Source organism: Alexandromys fortis, unplaced genomic scaffold, assembly GCF_014885135.2.
Source record: "Alexandromys fortis isolate MF-2015 unplaced genomic scaffold, M_Fortis_MF-2015_v1.1 scaffold_12, whole genome shotgun sequence".
NCBI lineage: Eukaryota > Metazoa > Chordata > Mammalia > Rodentia > Cricetidae > Alexandromys > Alexandromys fortis.
In genome coordinates, this window is record NW_026067937.1 from 5904699 (window position 1) to 5929612 (window position 24914).

Sequence of the window (24914 nt, forward strand, 5' to 3'; positions counted from 1 at the left end):
GACTGAGGCACCTCTGTGGACAAGCCGCTGTACTTCCCTGCTGGGCAGGCTTCCTCTGCAGTATGGGCATTAGTGCCCTCTTTAAAGTTGTCGGGCATAAGGCAGAACTCAATACAGGAGTCGACACAAGGAAACCAGAGTGAATAGAGAGGAACAGAGGAAAGAGTCTTGCCAATCAGGACCTTAGACTTGCACTGTCTGTGCTCTCCAGCCCAGATGCTAGGTGTGTCTGTCTTGGTAGCACACCAGTGACTGCAGAAGACACATCCTGAAAGCAGCCAAGGCCTAGAACAGATCTGTTCTCACAACTTGGCCATGGCAGTTGGGGAGGATACTTAGTGAAACTCCGGTGCCCTACAGCCTTGCTTTTCGATGCCCACCCAACCACTAGAAGAAGCAGGAAGCAGAGGAGTGTTGTAGGTGCTGGGGCATAGGTGTCACGACCCCCTTCTCCCGGGCTCCATACTTGAGTTGGCGGGGCTCACAGTCCAGGCCTGGTAGCAGCAGCCGGGCTGCCTGCCGGATATCCCCACTGTCCACGGTGAGGCTGCGGCGGTGTTCTGCATAGGTGATAGCCACCCGCATCCACTCCATCAGTGGTGGAAGCAGCATGAAGGGCCTGTGGGGGAGCAGAGAGAGGTCAGGGCTGGGTGCTCCATGCACAACAAAGAGGGCCCCTCAGCACATGGTCTCAGGAAATAGCCACAAAGGCTGGCCGCTCCATAACTGCCGGGCTGTCCTCAGCCATCAGGAGACTTGTGATCATAGAGACTCCAGTTTGCCCTTGTACTCTATGGCAACTCTGTCATGGGTCAGGAGGAATTTCCATCACGGGAACTGGCAGGAATTGAGGGCTCTTCAGTGGCCAATGAAAGATGTTCACCAACACGTGTAATTGGGATGCTTGACCATCCCAAGACTTCATCTGAGCACCAGCTTTTTCTATGGGCAGAAGTGGAACACAGCTGGACATAGGCCCTATATACAGACCCAGGCCCCACGCCCAGCTTTGCGACAGGAACTGTCACTTGTCCCCCCATAGCACCCCCACATTCCTCTGGAGGGCAAAAAATTTATTAAAACCCCAACAAACCCCTAAGCAGACTAGCCAGACAGGAGCTTCAAGGTGGTTCTTTGGCAGAAATTATTCTGATGTTCTAGATCTGTCCCTACAGAAACACATCTCAGTTTAGGTGATTTAACTGGTCCACAGATGTCAGAGGGGGTACGAGGAAACCAGAGATCAGTAAAGTCTCACTGTCCTTGGTCTCCAGAGCAGGTCCCAGTGCTGGTTGACACCTGCCATCAACCACAGTTGCCCAGCAGAGTTCGAGAGTCACCTGCTGTGGAAGTGTGAATGTAGTTGACTCCCATAATCTCCTAGGGAATGGCACTATTAGGAGGTGTGGCTTTGTTGGAGTGGGTATGGTCTTGTTAGAGGAAGTGTGTCACTGTGGGGGTGGGCTTTGAGGTTTCCTGTGCTCAGGGTACCCCCCAGTGTCTCAGTCAACTTCTTGTAGGACTCTCAGCTATTCCTCCAGCCCCATGACTGCCTGCACGTTGCCATGCTCCCCATCATGATGATAATAAACTGAACCTCTGAAACTGTATGTGAGCCACCCCAATCGAATGTTTTCTTTATAAGAGTTGCCGTGGTCATGGTGACTCTTCACAGGAACAGAACCTTGACTGAGACACCTGCTCATTCTCGGCCCCTCATGGGCTCTCACTTCTGCTTGGCTAGCCTCTCTTTATCCTTCAAGGCACAGAGCCAATACTGCCTTTCTCCACTCAACCTCTCCAGGACCCCTAGAACTCTCCTCCAGGATGGCGTGTGTACCTTCATGTGGACTGGCCTAAGGCCAGGAACAATGCTTTTATCATATCTGTATTTACCCAGCCAGGGACCTGACCCAACAGCTTTTCAATAAATGTTTCTTGATGGACTAAAACTATGGATTAGCACCTGAAACTTAGCATAACATAGGCAGATTTTTACTTGGACCAAGTCAGGTCTCTGCTCAGAAATAACGACATTTGGAGCCATGTGTGGTGGCATACACCTATAAACCCAGCACTTGGGAGATGGAGGCAGGAAGATCAGGAGTTCAAAGCCACCCTTGGCTATAAAGTGAGTCTGAAGCTAGCTATAGGAATCCTTTTCTTAAAAACAACGACATAGCCGGGTGGTGGTGGCGCACGCCTTTAATCCCAGCACTCGGGAGGCAGAGGCAGGCGGATCTCTGTGAGTTCGAGGCCAGCCTGGTCTACAAGAGCTAGTGCCAGGACAGGCTCCAAAGCTACAGAGAAACCCTGTCTCGAAAAACTTAAAAAAAAAAAAAAGTTCCATTTTCAAGTGTATGGAATTGATTAATTTAGGAGGTGGGGAACACCATTTGGGGGAACTTGTGTAATCTAGGAAGGAAAAACCATCATTCATGAATTATCACTGCAAGATTATAAACTTCCATTTGAAATCTCAAATTTCTGTGATTCTCCGATTCTTGCATTACAGAGCTGGAGGCCAGCACAGGGGGACACCTACTTAAACTACTAGCACTAGAGACGGATGGCTCATTCCTTTCTATTGTAGCTAAAAGCACAGCAAAGAGCCAGAGTATAGTCATTAAACCTCCTTGTGTGTGTGTAATAGGGTCTCATTGTGTAGCCCAGGCTGGCCTCTAACTTGCATTTCTCCTAAATGCAGGCATAACCAAGATTAGTTATGCTATTAAACCTCTATGTGGGCATTTCCCAGTTCCTCTAAGGCATGCTCCATGGGGAACCACAAGGCTTAATCAAGTGGTATCCTCACTCATCCTCCCCCCACACCCTCTTGTGCCCCGCCGAGCTCACTAGATAGAGAATGCAGTAGGGATAGCCTCGGAAATTGTATACTGAGGAAAGCTCATTCAACCTCCAATTGCATCACCCTGATTAGATACCAGAATGTTGGAAACTACATTTCCCAGACTCCTTTGCAACTAAGGTTCTAGATGCAAACCCAGTTTTATAAGTAAGCTCTTGTTTTATAAGATCCAGGAAGTGACAGGAGGCAGAGGCCACCTTTGTGTCTCTACTGTTTTTGCCGACAGATCAGGTGATAATAAGCACAAAGTCGTATTTATTCTCTCTTCCTATAGAACATTCTTATGTCCGGGCCCTATTTCTCTTGTGTGCTAGAGGCAGAGACAACAGTAGTGAAAACAAAAGACTCATGATCCCAGGCTCAGTCCTAACTCATACATGCTCAAACCCAGCACCTGAGGCTGTGGACATAGTCCTAACGGGTGAGCTCCACGTTGTCTGCAAGCCTGGTCTAGACTCTGCTCCCTAAGTCCTTTCTGTGGTTTGGTTAGCATCTAATTCCCTGTATTAATCCCCATCCTATTTAAAATACCTAAAGTGATTTCTGTTTCCTGAATTGAACACTGATTAAATACTCTAGATATCTAAATTATCCCTCTGCCTCTAGGGTGGTGAGTGCCTTGTCTCCAAGCAGAGCTGACCTTGCCAACAACCAACCTCTTCAGACCAAGGATGGTTTACCCAACCCTCACCCCTACCTGTGGTCCGTGGGCAGGTAAAATAAGCAATTCATGGGTTTTCTTGGTTACATCCTTTTCCTGGGCTGGGATTTCCAGGACGCTATTTTCTTTCTACTAATTCGTCCTACCCACTGGGCACGAGGAGAAAAGCAGGCTGCATTATGGGATATTCTGGAAAATCCCTACAAAAACTCCCATCTCCAGTCTCCACAGCTGTGTAGGAGCTTCAGCATGGAGGAGTGGGGCCAAGGGTAACTGATTGTGTGTCTTTCCCAGTGTCTCTTCCCACAGCTGAGGTTGGCTGGCAGCCCCTTGTGCAGAAATACAGTTGGCTGCAGGGCTGGGTAGGAGCCCCACAGGCTGAGGAAAGCCCTCCATGCAGCCTGCCCGCCTGCTGAGATAACACTGGATCCGATACCTTAGAATAGCCATTCTTGGATATTTTTGCTCTCAAGTCTCTTTCTATGTTCCAAAAAGTTACTGAACCCTCAAAAGGCTTGTATTGGTTTTATTCTGCGCCACCAACAAAAACTAAAGCAGAGAAAATGCTGAAACACAAACACACACAGGCATTCCACAAGCCACCGCAGGAGAATATCATGTCAGAAAGCCTCTAGAAACTGCCTTGGACACAGCAAAAAATGAAATTTAAAAGCAAACATCACATTCTTTTGAAAACAGATTTGACACCTAGCAAGTGTCTTTGGGGCTCCAGGGGTTCCATCCCTGGGCACGATTTGAGGACTTCTACCTCAGAAGATCACACCAGGTATCTCCCCGCCCCCACCCCCCAAATAAATCCCTGAAAGCCTGGCTAGTCAGAACTTGCTGTATAGACCAGGGTGGCATTAAATTCACGGAAACCCGTCTCCCTCTGCTTCTTGAGTGCTGGCTTAAAAGTACGTGCCACCTCAGCTGGCATTGTGCCAGCTTAGGTTTTATTGTCAACTTGACATAACCTAGAGTCAGTTGGGAAGAAAGAATCTCAACTGAGGAATTTCCCAGATCAGACTGGACTGTGGCCATGGCTGTGAGAGAATGTCTTGGTCACTGATTGATGTGGGGGAACCAAGGTCACTGTGGACAACACCATTCCTAGGCAGGTAAGTCTGGACAACCTACCAAGAAAGCCCGCAGAGGAGGAGGTGTAAGCCACATTCTTTTATAGTTCCTGGGTTCTGTCCTGACTACTCTCAATGACAAGCTGTGGCCTCTAAGATGACACAAACGCTTTCCTCCTCTAAGTTCCTTTGGTCAGAACATTTTATTCAGTAACAGAAAAGGCAGCTAGTATAGTGTCTGAGGGCAACAATGCCCAGGGCCGGCGGGCAGCAGCAGGCACAGGCTGGACCCCTGTCCTGGTGGCGCACAGTCCTGTGAACCCTGAAATAGCACAGGGCTTGCACACACGCTTCGTTATCTTTAAGGGCAGCATCCTCACCAGAAGAACGTTCTAGTGGACCCTCAGGCAGGGCACTGTCCTCTATGGGCCTGGCTCTTTATTAAAGAAGGGGTTAGCCTAATGTTTATACATTTTCTTCCATGGTGAGAAGGCTTCTCCCTGAACTGCAGACTCTTCATGGCAGTACCTCCCTACAGCCCAGACAGAATCCGTGGTTCTAGAGGGAGACTGGCCGGCTAGAAGCAGGTGTCTTCACCAATCAAAACTCTGACCCTGGATGGTAGCTTCACCTCTTCTACTCACAATTCCCATCTGAGCAAAATGGGTCTACATTATAGGAGTGCTTCCCAAGACAGCCGTAAGTATGTACACAAAGTGCTTAGCAGAAGAACACTGGGAACATGGTATGTTCTCCATAAACACGAACTAGTCTTACCGCTTTAGTGTCTGTTGATAGAGAAAACATAATAGAAAAACACAGGCCATAGGAATCTGGCTCTATTAAATGCCTCAGCCCCAGCCTTCTTCCAGGCCAGCTGACTTGCTGCCTTCTCCCCGCCAGCAAGCATAAACACGTAAGCCTGCAGGCAGACGGCCCACTAGCCACTCCAGCCCAGCTCATAAAACAGAGCAAACAAATGCAACCACTATGTTGAGAGGGAGCTACAAACTTTCTGGAGGCACAAACTCTTGGACTTGGCAATGAAGAAATTGCACAGGAGAAGAGGTGGCTACAAGAAGCACAGTCCTAGAGGCTGGCAGGTCACTGACGTGTGGCAGTGGGGTATTACTTTAAGGGGTCTGCAGCCCCCAGCACACCCTGCACACAGTCTGCTGCTGCTGGGATGAACAGTGACCGAACACTGGCTTCTCACAGCAGCTGTCTGTGGGCATAGAAGGCCAGTTTTGGCTACAGAATAAGTGTGAGCCACACGGGACCTATCTCAAACATAACCAACCAACAGAACTGGCGCGATGGCTCAGCAGGTATAGGTGCTTGCCACCAAACCTGACATCTAGATTCAATTCCCACACACACTGGAGAAGAGGAGGATTTGCTACCAGGAGTTGTCTTCTGACCTTCACACACATGAAGTGGCACCCCCTACCCTCAAGTAAATACATGGATGCAATAAAAACACTAAGCAAACAATACAAAACTACCGGGCTGAGGGTGGAGCTCAAGAGAAGTGCTTGCCTTGAGTTTGCTGAGGCCTTAAGTTTAACCCCCAGCACAGCAAAACAAACAAACAAAGAGAACAAGTTACTATCTGGGGAGAGTTCATAAAACACATCAGCGAAAAGGGTTTTTTTTCCCTATGTGACCCTAGACAATTCCTCTCACTGCTAGAGGAGAAAGGCGAGAACCCTCCCTGAGGTCACGCAGCTGACATCAGAAATAGGGATACAGACTCCGTGTCTCTCATGACCCCACTTCTCACTTCTATGCTACTGGGGAGCCTGGCTGTGCCCATCCAATGCTCTCATGAGGCCCTTCAGCAGGACTCTGCAAAAGTTGTCTTATTCTTTTTCTCTTTCTGTCTCTGTCTCTGTCTCTCTCACACACACACATACATACAATAAGCTTCTTTTTTTAAAAAATATTTATTTATTAAGTATACAATATTCTGTCTGTGTGTATGCCTGCAGGCAAGAAGAGGGCACCAGACCCCATTACAGATGGCTGTGAGCCACCATGTGGTTGCTGGGAATTGAACTCAGGACCTCTGGAAGAGCAGGCAATGCTCTTAACCTCTGAGCCATCTCTCCAGCCCCTACAATAAGCTTCTTAAGGCCTTGATTTTAAAAGATCCCTGCAGCCTGGAGAGAAACAAAGCCTCCCCTCCCCCCACCATGTGTGATTTTTAGAATGACAGTCCCGTAGGTGGCATCTTAACATGAAACAGGAAACGCCTCCAATTTCTAGCTCAAAGCAGGCTCTGTTCTTTCTTGAAGTGGGAAGGGACTTTGGACATGAGACAGGTTGGCAAGTGGGCACTGGCCAATATCCATAGGCCATGTAGTCCAAACCCTGGGCAGGAGAAAAGTCTTGTGACTCTGTCCCCAACCTGGTTTGTTGAGGCATGCATGCCTCTGAAAGAGGAGAACTGGAGACATGGACAGGATGTGCCTTTTGGCCAAGGCTATGAGACCAGGCTTCAGCTTCACCTTGAGGAGGCTGGGCCAGGGTTTTTCTGTATGTAGGGGCATGGCAGCCAATGGGCCCAGAGGTCAGAGGCAGGGACAGCAGTTTTGGGCTTACTTACTAGGGACATCTCTGCATCATCTTTAAGTGATGCCTTACCCAGCCTGAGAGTACCCTGGAGCTTAAGAGAGGAGGAGCCAAGGAGCCTGAGAGCTGAGGCAGGGGGCTGCTACTGTGGTTTCTGGTGTCAGACCTCAGTTTCTCCAGCTTGGCCCCACCTTCAGTAGGAGGCACAGGAGAGCTGTGGGGCTGCACGGGTGGGTTCCCTTGTCCACGGATCTCCCTGGGAAGCTGCTATCCATCTTGCCATCTGGGCAGGCAAGGAGCAGGGCAGAAATGCAGCAAAGACTGCCAGATTTTTCCACCAAGTGACGATTCCACAGACAGAGACATCTCTGGAAGGACTGGGGTTGGCTCTGGAGCACCAGCCCGAGGCCCTTTTTCTGGTTTCCCTAAGTCTTCCAGAGCTGCTGTGGCCCCAAACCAAGCCAAACGCCCATGTAGAATAAAGCTAACATTGTCCTACTGAAGTCAGATTCCACCCCAGCACAAAGGAAGCGATTCTAGTTCGCCTCACATCTTGGACTAATTATTTTCCTAGAATTGCTTGGTAAACCAGGATGGTTTGGCTCAGCCGAGAGTGAGAGCTAAGCACGTTTCTCTCCCTAGACCCCCGGGCCTGTGTCCCCCTGGCTGAGCCTGGCTGTCTCAGAACATTCGGCAGATCTTAGAGGAATCTCTGGAATCAGGTGACTTCTGTTTGAAAGCGGGACTTTGGCTTTCCAGGGGTGGGGACAAAACAGTTTCTTATTAAAACTCATCTGGTACAAATTAGAGGCACTGGAAGAAGCTTGCTAGATATGCTACACATGTGATGATTTCTAGGTTTTTGTTGTCTGTTAGGTGCTTGGGATTGAACTCAGGTCCTGGCACATGGTAAGCACGTGCTCCACCACTGAGTTACACACCAGTCCTCTCGGGTACTGGGCTTTGTTTGTTGTTTAGTTTTCAGATGAGGTCTCATTAGGTAGCCAGAGCTGACCCCGAGTTCATGTTATAGATCAGATGATCAGGTTACTTCGCACTTTCTCCTTCCTGCCTCTGCCTCTCACATTCTGGGACTACAGGTGTGCATGCCCTGTTTCCCCCACTTGTTATATGGTTGCCCAGGCTGGCCTTGAACCCAGGGCTCAAGTGACTTGTGTGCGCCTGTCTGCAGAATAGATGGGATTAGGGTGGGCTGCCTTGTCAGACTGAATGTGAACATGGCTATCAATTCAAATACAGCCTAGTCATGATGAGCTACATCCTCTGCTGGCTTCTTGTTAGTGGTTGCTCTTGACGTCTCAGTGGAGTCTGTCAGCAGTGGAACGTGTGGTCAGTGTGACAATGGGGACATGCGGATGAGCAGACGATCACTAAAGAATAATGTTTACAGATCAGGCAGTGAGCCACCGGCATTATTATTATTATTTTGAGACAGGGTTTTTCTGTGTAACAGTCCTGGCTGTTCTGGAGCTCTCTTTGTAGACCAGGCTGGACTCAAACTCACTGAGATCCACCTGCCTCTGTCTCCCAATTGCTGGGATTAAAAGCATACGCTACCACTGCCAGGTGTCACTGCCATTTTTTAAAAGTCCCCTCCATCTATGGATTAATCCTCACAGCTACCTAATGAAGTGGGTGCTATTACTATTAGTGTGTGCACTTTTACACATGGGCAAACTGAGGCCCTGTGTCATTCACAGAGCAGTGGCAGAACCAGGGTACGAACCAGTGCGGTATGAACCAGGAAGTTTACACCCATCCGAGGTTCTACCCAGAACATATTCCACTACCGCACAGATTTGTCCTTTAGCACTGTTTAGTGGTTTTGTTTTACCTTAATTTTTAAAAAAGTATCTGTGTGTGTGTGTGTGCACGCTCATGCATGTGGATACTAGCACTTATAGGAGTCAGTTCTTTCTTTCTATCATGTGGATCCCAGGTCATCACACTTGAATACAAGGCCTCTACTTCCTAAGCCATCTTTCTGCCCCCCCCCCCCAAGCAGGCCATCACCACAACTCCTGCCTCTACTTCTCCAGGTAGTGGTATGTGCTACCATGTCTGGCTGATTTAGGATGTGCTAACTAAGGACACTTTAAACTTTGGGATAAAGAAACCACACACCCATCCAACCAGCATGCTTGCTGCTTTCAGCTCAGTCCTAACAAATGTTTATTATTCAGTATTTTATTTAAGATCAGCTTTTAGGGGGCTCTAGCCATGGTACCACATATCTGTAGTTCCAGAACTTGGAAGGTAGACGTAAGAGAATCATGCTTTGATGGCCAGCCTGGGCTACAGAGTAAGTTTAAGACCAGACTGTATCTCAAGAACACAAAACAAAACCAAGAATAAAACAGTCCCTACATCAATGCATTTTTGACTAGGGATATTTTTAACTAATGATGACTCTACCAAGATGTGACCTATTTCACAATGAAAGGCATCTGTATAATATGTTTCCCAATCTGGACCCCTTTTGAGAGAGAGAGGAGAAGTGCTAACATGCATGCAGCCTTGGGTCATGATGGAAAGAACACAACTACCTGCGCTTGGCAGCTGGCCTTGATCCCTGGTGACATCGTAGATGGGAGGAGGTCTAGGTGTCCATGGAGCCTGCGCAGGCCACCACCACACTCTTTCCACACAGCAGGGAAGGCCTTACACCTTCCAAGTCAAGGCTGTGAGACCCATTCTTAGACCAGCACTTCTCGGCATCGCTGCATTGAGAGTGGCGACTGGTCCAGCAGGCTGGAGTATCACTGCCTCCCACACACACTGGGTTGTTGCGCCGTGACAGCAAGCCTCTTTCACCTCCTCTGTGGTGTGGCTCTCTCGGATAACATGCCAGAGACACTTTCTCATTCCACACTTGCATGCCATAGCTGACTAAAGACCACATGTTCTACACACCTAACACACCTAACAGCCAGATAGGCGGGGTCTTCTTTTTTTTTTTTTTTAATCTTTTTATTTTATGTGCATGGGTGTGAAGGTGTCAGATCCCTGGAACTGGATTTTCAGACAATTGTGAGCTGCCATGTGGGTGCTGGGAATTGAACCAGAGTCCTCTGGAAGAGCAGTCAGTGCTCTTAACCGCTGAGCCATTTCTCCAGGCCCCTACGTGTGTGGGGGGGGTCTTCTGACAGGAGCAGGCACTCTTCCCTCTTGTGGGCACTTGCCACCACTCACTGGCTTCTGCCAGCAAGGAGCCTCATCAGGATCTTGGGGCTCAGCTGTCCTGAAGGCAACGCCATTTATCCCACAGACATCTACCTGCTGGGCAGGGGAGCATGGTGGAGTCTTTGGGCTAGACCCTTGAAATGGGTCCTTCTCTTCAAATGTAGCTGAGTGAAATCAGATCACATCTGCTTACCACATCACCTGCAGTCTAGAGCAGAAAAGTAGGAACTTCTGGGAGACAAGGCATGTTGAACTTGAGGTAGACAGAGATGAACATGTGTATGGAGGAATTCCTGATAAGGAACTACTGGCGCTATGGCTAGGGATGGGGTCTTGTGGATGGTGGCATTGATGGCATGTGTTCCAACACAGCCAGGGAATGAGGAAGAAAAGGCAAGCGCCTAGCTCCTTTATACACCTACAGCCCTGCTGGAGCCGGTGAACACTCTGGCATGGACTTATGAACTGCACACCAACCGAGGCCATTTGCATATTACTTCTGACCCTTCGGTTGTCATCAACCGAAGGTTGTTTGTCATCAGTTCATACCTGACAGTGTGGAAGCCAAAGCACAAGATTCAAGTCACTTAGCAGGCAACCATAACTGGCCTGGCCCTCAGAAAACGTAAGTGTGCTGGGGTCTCTCATGGTGACCAGCTGCCACAATGGGCACACCGAGAAGTTGAAGATGTCAAGGCTTATCATCCCCAGTCTGCCCAGACCCCAGCTTTGTACTCACAGTCTTGCCAAGCTCTGGACTTGACCTCAAACTGGAAGCTGTTTACCAGAGCCTAAAAGGGTGCACCCCAGGCTCAAGAAGGATTAAAAACCCCATTCCAAAACTACATATAGTAAACAGGGGAAATGGAAGGGGCAGGGCAAGCCACAGCCAGCTGAGAGGCTGCTGGTCCCAGTTGTGTGGGAAGGAATAAATCTAAGAAGATTCCTGGCAGGCGAGTGAGGGCAAGCCAGAAACCGGCCTGCTCTGGCTCCTGATCTGCCAAAACTCCAAGCCTGCTCTCATCCCCAGGGTCTGAACCATCTCCAGCTTGGCCTCGGAAGCACCTCAAGAAAGCAGAATTGGTTCCCTTGAGAGCTGGGACTTCCCCACGTGGAGGCACTCTCAGGAACCCTGCAGACAAAAGGGATTGTAGCTGCGTATGTTAAAAAAAAAAAAAAAAAAAACAACTCTGGAAATGAATGAAACCCTGAGCTGGGTAGTTCCCAGTCTTCAGTTCTGTGAAGACTGGCGGTTCAAACAATGGGACAGGAAGTCACAGGCAACGGGCAGCCTGCAGGGGCACTTGTCAGAGGCCTGGCCAGGATCCTGTCCTGTCCCCATACTCTATTATCTGGCACTGCCACTTTCTTTGTCTGCCCCAAATCCCTGGCTCGCTCCTCGGATATTGGCAGATGCCCACATTTAGGCTGGCCACCCAGAGCTAGCAAACTCAAGCCTGATGGGAAGCAGTTGAGAGTCAGCCACCCATGTCACAGTAGGTGGGGGAGGAGCTGGTAGAGAGTCAGGAGTCTTGCCAGCTTGGTCCTGGGAGGGCAATGGATTCACCACCATACATACTGAGGAGCCATTGGTTTATCATAATCAGAATTCCTGGCCTGAGCTCCACTCTTCCTCTTCTTAGCTGAGACCTTGGGCATGTCTGGATACTCTTCAGGACCTCAGTCTGTTTATCTATAAATGGGAACAAGAATAACTTCTTCCAAGAGCTCCAGGCAAGAGACTGTTAGTTATGTAAACTGCTTCAGAGATTGCCACGCTTGGTCTTGATGCTGAGATGCTACATAAAATCCCTTAATGTTCTCTAGACATGATGCGACCTGGGCTGCCATTAGAACTGACTGCTGACTCTTCTGGAGTGTGGGTAAGAAGAGAGAAGGAGAGGCTGGAGCAACACATTCTGCTATGCAGAATTCCTGCTTCTCACAAAAACAATAATCAAATCAGCTCCCATCACTCCTAGATACACAGGGGCAGTAGGTCACACACAGGTCACAGCAGTCCAACCTTAGTAAGCAGGAGGCCAGGAGCATAACCTACCATGACTGTTGGAAAGTAACCCATAGTTTGGGTGGTCAGAGAAAATCCAAGCTGTGGAGGATTTTAAATCCTTGGGTTGCAGTTTGTAATACATCTAAGTCTCAACAATTAACAAACACTTTAGTTCCAAAGGACTTTCACCTAAGTCCTTTGGGACATCTGGTCTACCTCATCCTCTTTGTCCCTCACCAGGTTTCTTTCCTACTGTTGGTGTTGAGTTACAAGAAAGTGAAGACAGGAACTGAAGAGCGAGGTACACAAACAAAGGGGAGAAAATTCATACCTTGAGTAGACATGACTTTTAAGCTCACCAATGTTTTGGGTTTATCTGAATTAAATATGATTTAGCTATTTTAATCCTTCTATAAGTTTATAATGATGACATTTGTACAGATATTAGCAACTGCCACATTTGGGGAGCTTATTGTATGGCAAGCTCTTTATGTATTACCTTATTTGATCCCTACAAATTCTTTTTAGAAGTAGGTTAAGTCATTTCCATTTCAAGTAAGGGTTTGGTGTAAGAAATCAAACCACTTGCTTACAGTCACATAACTAGTAAATGGTAAAGGAGAACCCCTTTGCCCTAACTTCACAGACCCTAACCATTAGGTGCTACTGACTATTTGCTAAATGAAGACAATATTTAACTGCCTGCTGTATTTCAAGGACTGTTCAGTGTGCTAAGGACACCACAGAAACAAGGAAGACTCTTAGCGCTTACATTTCCAAGGGGTGAGAAAAGGCCGGATAAGTAGAATAACACCTAAACAAGGTCATTTCAAATGGAAAAAGAAGGGGGAGAGGTGACAAGGAATGGCTTGGGTGGGAGGGACAGCTCTGTGTGCTCTGAAAACTAGACACCAGTCCTTTCGGAGGTTACTAGAAATGCCAAGTGGGGGAACGTGGAAGCGATACTTAATTCACTCAATAGCTATTATTTCATTTACTTCCATTTTGGGTAAACAGATGGAAATTTAATGCACAAAAAGCGGGAAGAGTCAGGGAGAAAAGAGCTTAACGTTGCAAATCTTCTTGAAGTGGTATTTAAGGGAATCACAAGTCAGTAGCACGAAGCTCCCATCGCCATCATCTCTATTATTTGGTAAGAAAACACTTTAGCAAGCTGAGCAAAAGATTAACGAGCCACTTAGACTCGACACTCTGAACATCAATCGGTGGGTGCTTCCGATTTATTTAGAGTGGTTTTGTGAACATCATCGCCCTTCTGCATCTGGAACAGAACAAAGGAAATAGATGACTGTCCTCACCGTGGGGCTCACTTGTGTAAAGGTCATGACCCCAGAACAAGGGGAGCTACCTAAAGAAGTAGGCCTGGAGTTCCATTTTACCAGGAACAGAGGAAGAAGGGCTGAGCCAGACTCTCAAGACACCTCTGAGCATGTGCTCGCCAATGGGAAACTACTGACCACAGCTTGACACTGGAGCACTTGCTAATCAGCAGTTGGTAAAGACTGGGTGGTGGTGGGGTGGGTGGTGGTGGATCTATCTAAGTTTGTGTTTGTAAAGTGTGAATTCACTTCTGTCCTGATATATATACCTGAAAATACCAGAAGTTCTGTGACTTTAGTTGCCCAAGCCATGCCACCTTTCTGTTTTTCTGTGGCTGTCTTTTGAGGTCTAGGTCTACTCTTCAGAGACTCTCCTGAATGTGATAATGAAGACGTCAGACACACTGAGTACTGGACACTAGTCTAGGTGCTTTATACATATTAATCCTTGAGCATCCCGAGGTTGCTAAGCAGCAAGGAGGCACAAAGCTGAAGTGACAGGCATGCGGCCATCTGGTTAGGGGATCTGAAGCAAGGCAGGCTCTGAGCCAGAGGGCCGACCTAACACACTGCCACAACAATGAGCTTCCTCTCACAGTTTGATGGCTGAAGGTTCAGCTCAAAAAAGTTTATCCCTGAACCTAAGCTTATTCTTTGGATAGGGCTATACCAGCTGAGTGAAGACTGAATGACACCAGGCATTGCTTCCATCCTAGCTCAGACACTCTTAGTTTTGGGTCTGACATACTGGGAGGGTATCTCCCTGGAGGGTATCTCCTCTACAGAGAGGTGCAGTGTAGAGCTGGGGGAAGGAGGAAAGGATCTGAGTCAGGGCTCAAGGCTTGAGCAAACAGACTGGTAGTGATTCATTATAATTGCCACCCCTTTCTCCCTGGCCTTGCCTTTTCAGGGTCCTGGGCTCTGGTGCACAGGACTGGTCACCCAATGTCAATCTGGCCCCTCTGGACCTTTAGCTTTGTGTCTTCTTCCATTCTCAATGCTTGGTGACATCTTCTAATAACTTGCTGGCGAGAGACCTGTTCTCTTGCTCCCCTGAATGTCTACACAGTTATCCTTCTCATTCCTCAGGACAGTTACAGTCTGGGCTGCCACTCCAGCTGGCCAGCCCTCTGCCTCCAGACACCACCACCATCGCGGAGCACACCGGGCCAGATGGCTTGCTCAGCCTCCTCCGGGCCTCAGGGGAGGGAGGCGCAGACTCCTGGACCTCTGACAGGAACCTCTTTCTGAGCTCAGTCTCCGTAGTGACACACCCTGCAGGGCAGCAGCTGTGACTGATCCTGGGTTCTAGGCCTTGTGCCGTGACACAGAGCTGCCAGAGAGCAAGGCATCCTGGGAGGGCACAGGGATGGAGAGCTCCCAAGGGTAACAAGTGGGGGCTTGGTAAAGGATAGGCAGGTGAGTCTAGAGGGCGCTGGAGGAGGCAAACCTGAAATTGGGGCCCACTCATGACATCACAGGCCAGGGAGAAGAGCTATACGCAGCACTGTGAAAAGCCAAGGGCCTAGGGCTCAGAAATTTAATTTTAATTCTCATCTAGCCATGCACCACTCGGGCCTATGCCTGGTACACCACCCTCCTGATAAATTATGGGCATAAGAAACAGAAATAGCTAGAAATGCCCTTTACCAGAAAGATCACAATCTCTCTCTCTCCTTCTCTCTCTCTCTCTCTCTCTCTCTCTCTCTCTCTCTCTCTCTCTCTCTCTTTCTGTGTGCACGTGTGTGTGCATGCGTGTGTGTGTGTGTGTGTGTGTGCACGTGTGTGTGTGTTCCGTCTAGTATAGAGTTACTTTCCCCCTGTCAGGCAGGCTAAGTGGTTGGAACTCAGGCCTCTGCCCTAGAGTGTGAACACTATTCCTGCTATTCCTGGACTCTGCCCAACTCACAGAATGGGACTGTCTTCTCATTCCTTTCAATGGTGCCCCACCCTGATAGCCATCCTAAGCTCCTGCTGTTTGTGGGACTCCCTTCCCAAGGCACAGAACACCCAGGTCTGGGGGAAGGTTGCCTTACAGAGATACAGAGGCCCCCTTGAGCAGTACAGGCTTAGCAGGGAACGTGCATGTTGTGTGCCCTTGGTCTCCAGGGCTGTGGACATGCAAGGCTCCTCACTAGAAGGAATCATGGTATGTTTCTTATGAACAAAATAGAGAAGACTTGAACAGACAAACCACCAGACCCAGGCCACAGAAATGAGCCCCTTAGGTGTGAGGTAGTGAATGAGGTCACTTAATACCAAAGAGACCTGGACAGCCATCAGTCCACAGAAGGCCTTCACTGCCACACCGGGTCTCACAGGCGCTGTTCAGTTTGGGATGAGTGCTTCTGAGGTGAAGCAGAAAAAGGAAGGACCTCACAGACAGAAACAGTAGAGTCAGGGGAGTATTCTGAGCTTGCAAAGCAAATGCCCTGGAACCCTGGCAAATTCTAGTTACCACAGAGGGGCAAATTTTCCTCGGCACTTTGGTGGGGATGTTAGGTTAGTAGAGCATCAAGCACCTACGAGGCACCCAGCTCTCCAAGGCCTCTAGGGTCTGTCCTGTCTAAGAAAAGTCTGAGGCACAGCAGGGCCTGCATCAGCAGAGGGGGCCCAGGCCACAGAAGCTGCTTGTCTGGGTATCTTTTGGGGGTCTGCTTGTCAGTATTAAGATTTGAAAGTTTTAGATTTCACTGCCCCCACAGTGGTGGCTCCAATTTCTTATCAATCTAATACTTGTCTGAAATGATTCATGGAAAAATATCTTTGTGACCAGTAGACTTGTGGTGCAGAGTGTGGTTTCTAGATAATTGGTATCTAAATACATACACGTGTGTACAGTGCTATTCAAACTCGGTGGCCACCACCACATGCAGATAATGGACTCCTGCCACAGGGAAGCCTGCTGTAGCTGCTATGAGCATGGGGGGAGGGGCACTTGAGGGGCCAAGTCAGATGCTGCTGTCAAAAAATGCTGGGGTTGGGGTGGCGGGCCACAGTCTGAGGGTAGAGCAGCCCAGTCCAGTCCAGGGCAACAGGCCTAGTTCACCTTCTCTAAGCTGGCTTTGCCGGGGCCCGGCTCGGGGCCTCACACCTCTCGAGAACCTTACCAAACAGCAAGGAAGTCTCCTCCTCTTCTCTCTCTAATGCGGTTTGCCTAGCCCTTGTTCTTCCCCAGCCAACTTTTGCAACCGCAACACTTTCTCCACAAAACAGAAACAGCTGGGGTGCAGGGCCTGCGATCTGGCTCCACCCCCCACTGCATGGGCTTGACTTTCAGAATGCCTTGGGTTTCAGCTGCAGCCTCGTTTTGGGCCTCCCCCAGCCTTCCAGAGAAATAAACTGATGTTGACATCATAACGGTATCAGTAATAGTAATAAGGATGGCAGCATTTATTCCTCTCATTACTCAAGTGTGTGTGTGCCAGGCCACTATCAAGTTACGTGTCTTCCGGTTACAGGCTTTATGGCACGGTGGTTATGAGCACAGCCTCTACGGCCTTGGCTAGTCATTGAGTCTCTCTGTGCTTCCATGTCTCATGTATAAAATGAGTACCTCCTTCCTGGTAGATGTGAAAGACAGGAACACACAGCCATAAAGTGCTCAGCATCGTGTCTGATAGAAAGTAAATACTCACTGAGCGCTGGCTGCCTTCCTGGAATCTGTTCACAGTCTTCTTTACCACTGCTGTGTTCACAGCAGGGGATATGGAGCGCTGTGAGCTGGAGAACCTTGCACAAAGGTCTCAAGGTTAATGAATGTAATGTCAGTGTCGTTAGTTGTACCCGGGCCACCTGGTCCACAGCACCGCAAGCTCTGCTCCAAACACTGCTGTACACAGGAGTAGCAATGCTTCCAACCAGAGCATGGAAATACACCTTAGTTTGTGTGCTGTGTGACTGCAGAGGTCCTGGAGAAGGGGACCTTGCTGTAGAGCAGGCTGATGTTCCCCGAAGACAACAGAGGCAGCTGGGGAAGGCCACAGGCCACCTTCCTTCTTGGGGGCTCTTTCCCTGTCCTGGGCTCTCTTGGGTAGCAGTAAGTACAAACAGGGTTTCCAAAGGCAAGTGAGGGTTTTTCCCATGAAGGAGAACACAACTTCAAGCCCACAGGAAGGTACATGCAGCACATACAGTTAATTGGATATATATACATATACATGTACACTAAACATTTGTTTTAGGGGGATAGGTCTCTCTACAGAGTCATGGCTGTCTTAGAACTCACTAGGTAGACCAGGCTGGCCTCGAACTCATAGAGATCCACCTGCCTTCGTCTCCTGAGTGCTGGGATTAAAGATATGCACCATCATGCCCAGATTATTTGGGTTATATTTTTAAGAGATTTAATTAAAACTTTTAGGCTTTTTAAAATTATCTTAAGTGTTTTGCATATGTGTGTGTGTGTGTGTGTGTGTGTGTGTGTTTCACACGCATGCTTGGTGCTAGTAGAGGTCAGAAGAGGCCACCAGACCCCCTGAGACTGGAATTACAGATAGTTATGAATGGTTGTGAGCTGTTATGTGGGTGGGAATCAAACTCAGATCCTTGGGAAGAGAGCGGCAGTGCTCTTAACCACTGAGCCATTTTCCAGTTCTGGTGTATTACTGTTAAAAAAAACCTTTAGGAAAAAGGTTTCCAAAGAGTAGGCCTCTGAGGACCTACAACTAGAGCCCTGTTGTCTGGCTTACGTGAACACTCAGGCATCCCTTTCTCAAGCCCTCGTTGGGTCACCCTTGGAAGTCTACAACCTGTAGATGTGTTCAGCTTAGAAAGGGCTGGGGCTCTGGAGATCACAAAAACCTGCCAGGGCCCCTAAGAAACAAGTAGCTAGGGCAAAACAGACCCAAGATTCCTTATAACAGTGGCACTGCCATCAAAAGAGGTGACAGCTAGCACTGATGGAGGGCCAAAGTGTCTGCTCACTCAGCCCCACTGCCACCTTTCCAGATCAGCAAAGATGTCTCATTTTGTAGCAGAAACCGAGTTTCAAAGAGCCTAGCTAGTACACGTTAAGCTAACCAATTCCATATGGAGGCTAAAGCCCACTTCCTAGCCTCAATGACCCCCTTAAAGCATCTGCCCTGGGTAAAGAAACATCACATTATACATGGGCCTTCATCTGCCTGAGCACACAAGCCTCCCCTCACACAGGTTGGCTAGCACCAGGCTTCTTGCCCGGTCAGCAGGTCAATGTGCACTTGCGAGCATTCCCTACTTGGTGCTTGGGCAAGACTGATACCTACCGTTCATTGTTCAGGGTCATTCTTGGGGGGTCCAGGTTGGGGTTCTCCATGGACTCCATCTGTGGACACCTCAGGAAGTAGTAGAGTGTGTGAAGAGCATCGGGGGACCATGTGATGGGCTGTGGTGGCTGGCGGGCCTGGCGTGCGGGGCTGGTGCCGGGGCACAGGGGGTGGCGCCCTTGCATGTGATGCATGGCTCGCGAGACCAAGTCACCTGGAGAGAGGAAGGGGAAAAGGCCAGAGTCTGAGTTCCCAGCCCACATTCTCCTCGGGTGGCAGCACCCTTCGCTCAGCGTAATTACTGTTTACCCCAGAGTCAACAGGCTGAGGAGGAGACGGTCACCTAGACCACAATAGCAATTTGGTTTCCCTTTCATTCCCAGTCTTGCCTCAGCAGCTGAATTACAAGCCCTTGGCAGAGCTGACTCCTCCAGAACTTATGCTAACGTGGTTTCCTTTTCAACATCTCTACTCTCTATACCGCCCCAGGGGCCTTCCCTCAGTTCTCTGACCATGGGAACCGGCCAAGCACAGGCTCTGGAGTCTCCCCTATGTTATCACGTGCAAAACCCGGGGACTTTGGATGATAAAGGCTGCCATCATCCACTGAACACTCAACTATACACAGAGGATGCAACGCCTTAGAAATAGAAGTCAGCTTACTCCCCACAGTGCTAAGGATCAAGTATATAGCCACATTTAAATGAAGGCATTGAGACTTATCTGCTGAACATATCCAAACTTATGTGTACATAAGTTATGAGCCTATAGTACAGTACATGGGCTGTGTCAACCTGCTGATTCTAAAACCCATGAACTTCACGTGCTATGGGCTGTACCCTGCCTTACTGGAATCTGTGGGGTCATAGGTCCCCATATCCTGTGTTGTGTTTCTTAGTCTTTTCAACATCCCACCAGCCCCTGACAGGAAATGTTCCATCATTGTGTGAGGCCACAATGCTGAGAAAGGATGGTCTGAAACAGCCCCAAGCACCTGCAGGCACCCCTGTTCTGGGACGAGTGGCGCCTCTGTGTTCTCTAGGCCTGAGAACTCAGAGCAGACTGCCACAGATGGCCCTTCCCACAGGAAGCCTTAGAAACCCAGCTAAAGTCGGAGTAGCAGAAGCGACCAGGTTCTGACTGTGCCTACAGTTGCTTTAGATCAGCAAAGCCAATGCGTTACTTTATCTGGCCAGCCTCCATCACTCAGCTTATGGGTGTCTGGTCCTGCATTTCTTGTGTTCCTAGAGCCCGCAGTCTGCCACACACAGGTATTCAGAAATGCCTGGTGAATGAATGGAGCAGTCTTGTGCAGGAATTTCATTTCAACAATTTCATTTCAAGGCTTGACTTAGGCATACTGGTTGCCACATTCTCCCAGTACAGCCACAGTGGTGGTGACTGGGTTCAAGCAGGGATAAATGAACAGAATTGGAACACCCCACCCCAAAGAGTCTTCCGTGTATTATCTCCAACCAAGGTGGACACAAAAGACACAAAGAATCCCTCCTGGTTCTTTTCAGTCCTCAAATTACAGTTAGCTGCCTTGGGCCTCGGGCCAATTCCAGGGTGAAAAGGGGATCCTGATACTGGCCACGTCCAGCAACTCTTGATTGCCTTGGTCCAGGGCAAATCCTTCGGTGATTTTAATATTCAGTCAGGTTTAAACATCATCCCCAAGAAACCTGATCAGAGCCCAGACTTCAGAGTCTAATACTTGTGGCTTCAGACTGAAGGTCAGTTACTGCTAGTCTGTGTATCCTAAGTAAAGCTCCGAGCCTCAGTTTCCTCATCTGTGAAATGGAGATGCTAGCACAAAATCAGTTTTGAGGAGTCAAAGGAATAATAAAAAAACAAGTCCTGACTAAAACTGAGGTTAACACATCTTAACCTCAGAGCCATCTCACCATGCCCAGGTTAACACATCTTTGACAGCCTCCACCACCATTCCTCCATCTTTCCTGAACCCCTGGGGTTCTCACAGAACCACTGCTCACACACAAACACTGCCCCATATTTCCCAAGAGAGGAGGAATCTGGTCCTGCAACACCAGCTCCTGGCCCTGCCTTGGGGCTTCTGGGTGGCAGAAACTGGCATCAAAAGCAGCAGGAAGCTGCGCCTCCAGCCGTCAGTACCAGCTAAGTTGGTGGCAAAAAGCCGAAACCTGGCTCCTCATTCTCTAGGTCTAAATGTCACAACAGTTGATGAACCACAGGACTACGAGAAATCAAAGTGTCTGAGATAGCATCAAAGAGAGGTTGTGTTGAAATACCATTCCGAAGGATGGACAAGGTGAGGCCATTAGCGTTAATTATTTTTATTGTTGTTTTATTGTTATTGGTGCAGCACCCTTTGGCAGCACATTTCCAGCCAGAACGCAGGCGAGAGATGCAGGACAGCAAGGGAAACTGCTTCTGGAGTTTCCTTAAAGGAAAAACAGGACACGGGGGCTCAGAGGTTCAGAGAAACCATGGAGGCAGAAGAGAGGTAGCCAGCTTCTTCAATCTAAATCCTTGCTAAGGGCAGCTTTTCTCCAAAATCAAGGGAAAGATGCTGCAGACAACTCAGACAGGACTTTTGGGAAAGCTTAGGCAGCTCCATCAATGGCCAAAGCCACGGCTCACCTTAGAGCCTCTCCTTGGGTGATTTTTAGCTTCTGTCATTTTCTATTTTTTAAGCTTTATGATAGACATAAAACACAGGCAAAAATCTCAACTGATCTTTAGATCCACCTTGGAAGGGGGTATTTATTCCCAGGAGTGCAAGGATGGGCCACAGCTGCAAGCTAGCGTGGAAGCTGGCGAGGACTGTACCTGGGGCTCACCTCCCCCACCAGCTCTGGAGGGTGGCATCCATAGCACACGAAGTGCGTGTGACCTGTGAGCTGGGGCAGGCCACTCATTGGTACTGGCTATAGACCTGTTAACAGCTCACAGGTTAACTCTAGAAATGAAGAGTGACTTTTTAAAAAGATACCCGTGGCTCATTTGGTAGAGTGCCTGCCTAGCATGCCCAAAACCCGGGGTTTGATCTTCTGCCTGGGCATGATAGGACATGCCTACAATCCCATTTAGGAGACAGAGGGAGAAGAATCAGGAGTTCATCAGCTGTACTAGAGTGTTTGAAGCCAGCTTGGGCTACATGAGACCTTGTCTCAGGAAAGAAGAAAAGAAAGAAGGGCAAAAAAAAAAAAAAAAAGATATCCATAGCAATTTGACAGTAATTTTGTGTTTATCTAAGAATAATTTTTAAAAATCAGCCTTTCATTTTACACATCTTATTTCATTTTTTCTAGCTACCCTTCTTTAGGGTATTTTGCAAAGTTTCAATCTGTAATTGAGGGCAAACATATCTCTGGTCCCTTGGCACAGCTCATTCCCGAAGCCTTGAGGTGACTGGGCCGGGCCCTTGCACAGGTGGACGCTTGGTGCTTTTGGAGCATCCCCGTATTGTAGTTGAGAATCAACTGATCCCAAGTTCAATGAAACCTTGGCCCCATGCCTAGAAACACCCACCAGGCATGGGAAAACAAGCCCTCGCCACTTACTAACCATGGAAGACTTGATTAAAGGTGCTACAGGTTTCATGCAGCTCGTTCCAGCCCTCATTATGAGCCATCAAATAAAAACAGCAGGCGAGAGAGTCTGGAATATAGCACCGTCTTCAGAATAAGGCCTTAAACATCTGGCCACCCTTAAACAGAAGGGCTTTGCTTCCTGCCCATTCCTTCTCTTTAAAATCCTCATGGGTACAGAGGGTGAGAGAAAAATCTGAGGGCCAGGGCCCTCCAGGCAGCTAGACCTGTTACAAGAATGGATCTTCCAAACTTAGCAGGCCGGCTGGTCCTGGGCTAGGCACGGAGAGTTGACACATGGAAAGTCCAAGGTGAATTCTACATCCACGGTGCTCAGTGCCAAGTATCACTAGCCTCATTAAGGTCTTTAGTTTCTGAAACAAAATTAAAATACCTGCCTCCACCTTTTTCCCCTCCCTTGCAGTGTAGGTTACCAAAACCTTCGGTTTCAGAGGGAGGGACCAGGCAGTGTGGCCCGTGACACAGCCTGTTCTGCTGTCTCTTAGAAAGGTGCACTGGGGATGTCGTTTCTCGGTATCCTAAGGAGTGGCCAGGCCAGACCAGAGACCAAGCCCAGGAGTTTCAGGAGACAGACTGGGCGGGACAGACCTCATCCCTTCGAATGCGCCTGTGGACTTTCACTCCTGTGCACACAGAGAGCACCAGGTGCTGTTATCTGTGCTGGGGAACTTTGCGGACTGGAGAAACGCAGTAGGCAAAAGTGAGCAAGGCCTTGTCCTTGTGACACTAACAACTTCTAGTCAGAATGGAAAACTAAATTCCTTAGGAGTAACTATCTAGGTTTCCAGTGGTGGCTTGTGTTCTGGATGGAATGGAGGCTGCGGATGAGAACTGGAGCAAGAACAAGGGGCTTCGGGAGGCTCCAATGACTTAGTGCCAGAGCCCAGTTTCTGAAATCTTTTTAACACCCACCCCCAGCTCCGCCAGGCCCCACCCTTACTCAGCTCTGAGATGCTGCCCACACACGTGGCCAGGAGAGACTGCTCCAGCGTCCGCAGCTCCAGCTGAGCATAGGCATCGGCTCGCTCATCGTGGCCCAGGGACCCACTGTTGTAGGGACTGAAGTAGGCTGGGAGGGACAGGACACCTGTGGGAGAAACAAGACGCAGAGGTCACACTGAGAGCGGAGAGAAACCTGCAGAGCAGACCACAGCTTCAGTGCCCTACCCTGTCCTGACAGAGCAGAGTCATAGGACAAGCCCCCCTCCCCCAGCCTTGGGAAGGTGGGTCTTTCCTCTGCCTGGTGCCCGGTAGTCACAATAAGAGAGAAGTGGACCTCTTCGGTGAAGGTTTGACCCACATGTAGACAAACTTTGGAACTGTCAAGAAACTAGGCTATAGACTCGGGCCCTACATTGAGCATTTACAGCAAGCTTTGACTGAACCAGAGTGCTCCTTTTTTCAGGGTTCTGGGGTGACACTGAGCCCCAGCTTTTTTTTCCATAGCATTTGGGCTTGGTCAGTTCAGGTGAGCACCTGTTCCTTCAGAGGCCAGCTGCCTGCAGAGTCCTCTCACTTCTCCAGCAACCCATTTCTCCTTTCAGCCCAGGAGGCCGGAGCCACCACTGGGGAGGGATACTGCCCTCTCTACTTTACAAAGGGGACTGTCCCAGCCCCTGGCCAAGGCCCATTAGTGTTTCTCATTAGCACTTCAACAAAAGGGAAGAGATTTCAAATCCATCCCAGGGGATGCCAGCTCGTAAATCTCTCCAGCTCGCAGCTTTAGCATGTACCAGCAATGCAGAACCTGTGGCGTGGAGATGCCAACTGCACGCAGAAACTCCTAGGTTTTACCCACATGTAGAAATTCCTAGGGCAGGAATTTCCAAATTCCGGGAGCCATTGCTTCTCTGGTGGAATGTTCAAACTTCTGCCTAGTATTTGTTTATGTATTGTTAAAAAAAAAAAAAAAAAAAACCTCCATAGAAATCTAGCCATTCACTTTGGAGGTGAAATCTAAAATTTCCTGAGAAAACTGGAGAGTTTTTAGCATGTGGGCAAGACCGAGTTGGAGTCCCCTCTCTGGCATGCAGGGAGGTGGTGAGGGTATGCAGCAGCAGGGGGTGGTTAGGATAGGCTCTGGAGTTCATAACCGCTGGCTGACACGTGACTAGCCACGTGATCTTGGGCAGGCTACATGGTCTCTCTGCTGACTAGAGACAGGTGTGGGGGACCATAAATCATTCTCAGGTAGGTTTCAGATCCGGTTAAGATGGTCCTAGAAGGTGTACACTTGTCCCCTAGGTGTCCAGAGTTAGTGACCACACCTCCAAGGCTCACACTGCCCCTGTGAATGGCTCTTGTGCATGAGAACACAGCTGGGTAATGCTAGGC

General features: G+C 49.0%; 1 protein-coding gene across 3 annotated transcripts in view; it reads right to left on the reverse strand.

The window, feature by feature from the left end:
• The window catches only part of Abtb2 (ankyrin repeat and BTB domain containing 2), a 154459-nt gene that overhangs the window by 15372 nt on the left and 114173 nt on the right, over positions 1–24914 (reverse strand). For all 3 annotated transcript variants that reach the window (XM_050147130.1, XM_050147132.1, XM_050147131.1), the window contains 3 exons: positions 23521–23667; positions 18985–19198; positions 467–619 (listed from right to left, as the gene is read on the reverse strand). In XM_050147130.1, the coding sequence (XP_050003087.1) occupies positions 467–619; positions 18985–19198; positions 23521–23667 (514 nt within the window). The remainder of the gene's footprint in view (positions 1–466; positions 620–18984; positions 19199–23520; positions 23668–24914) is intronic.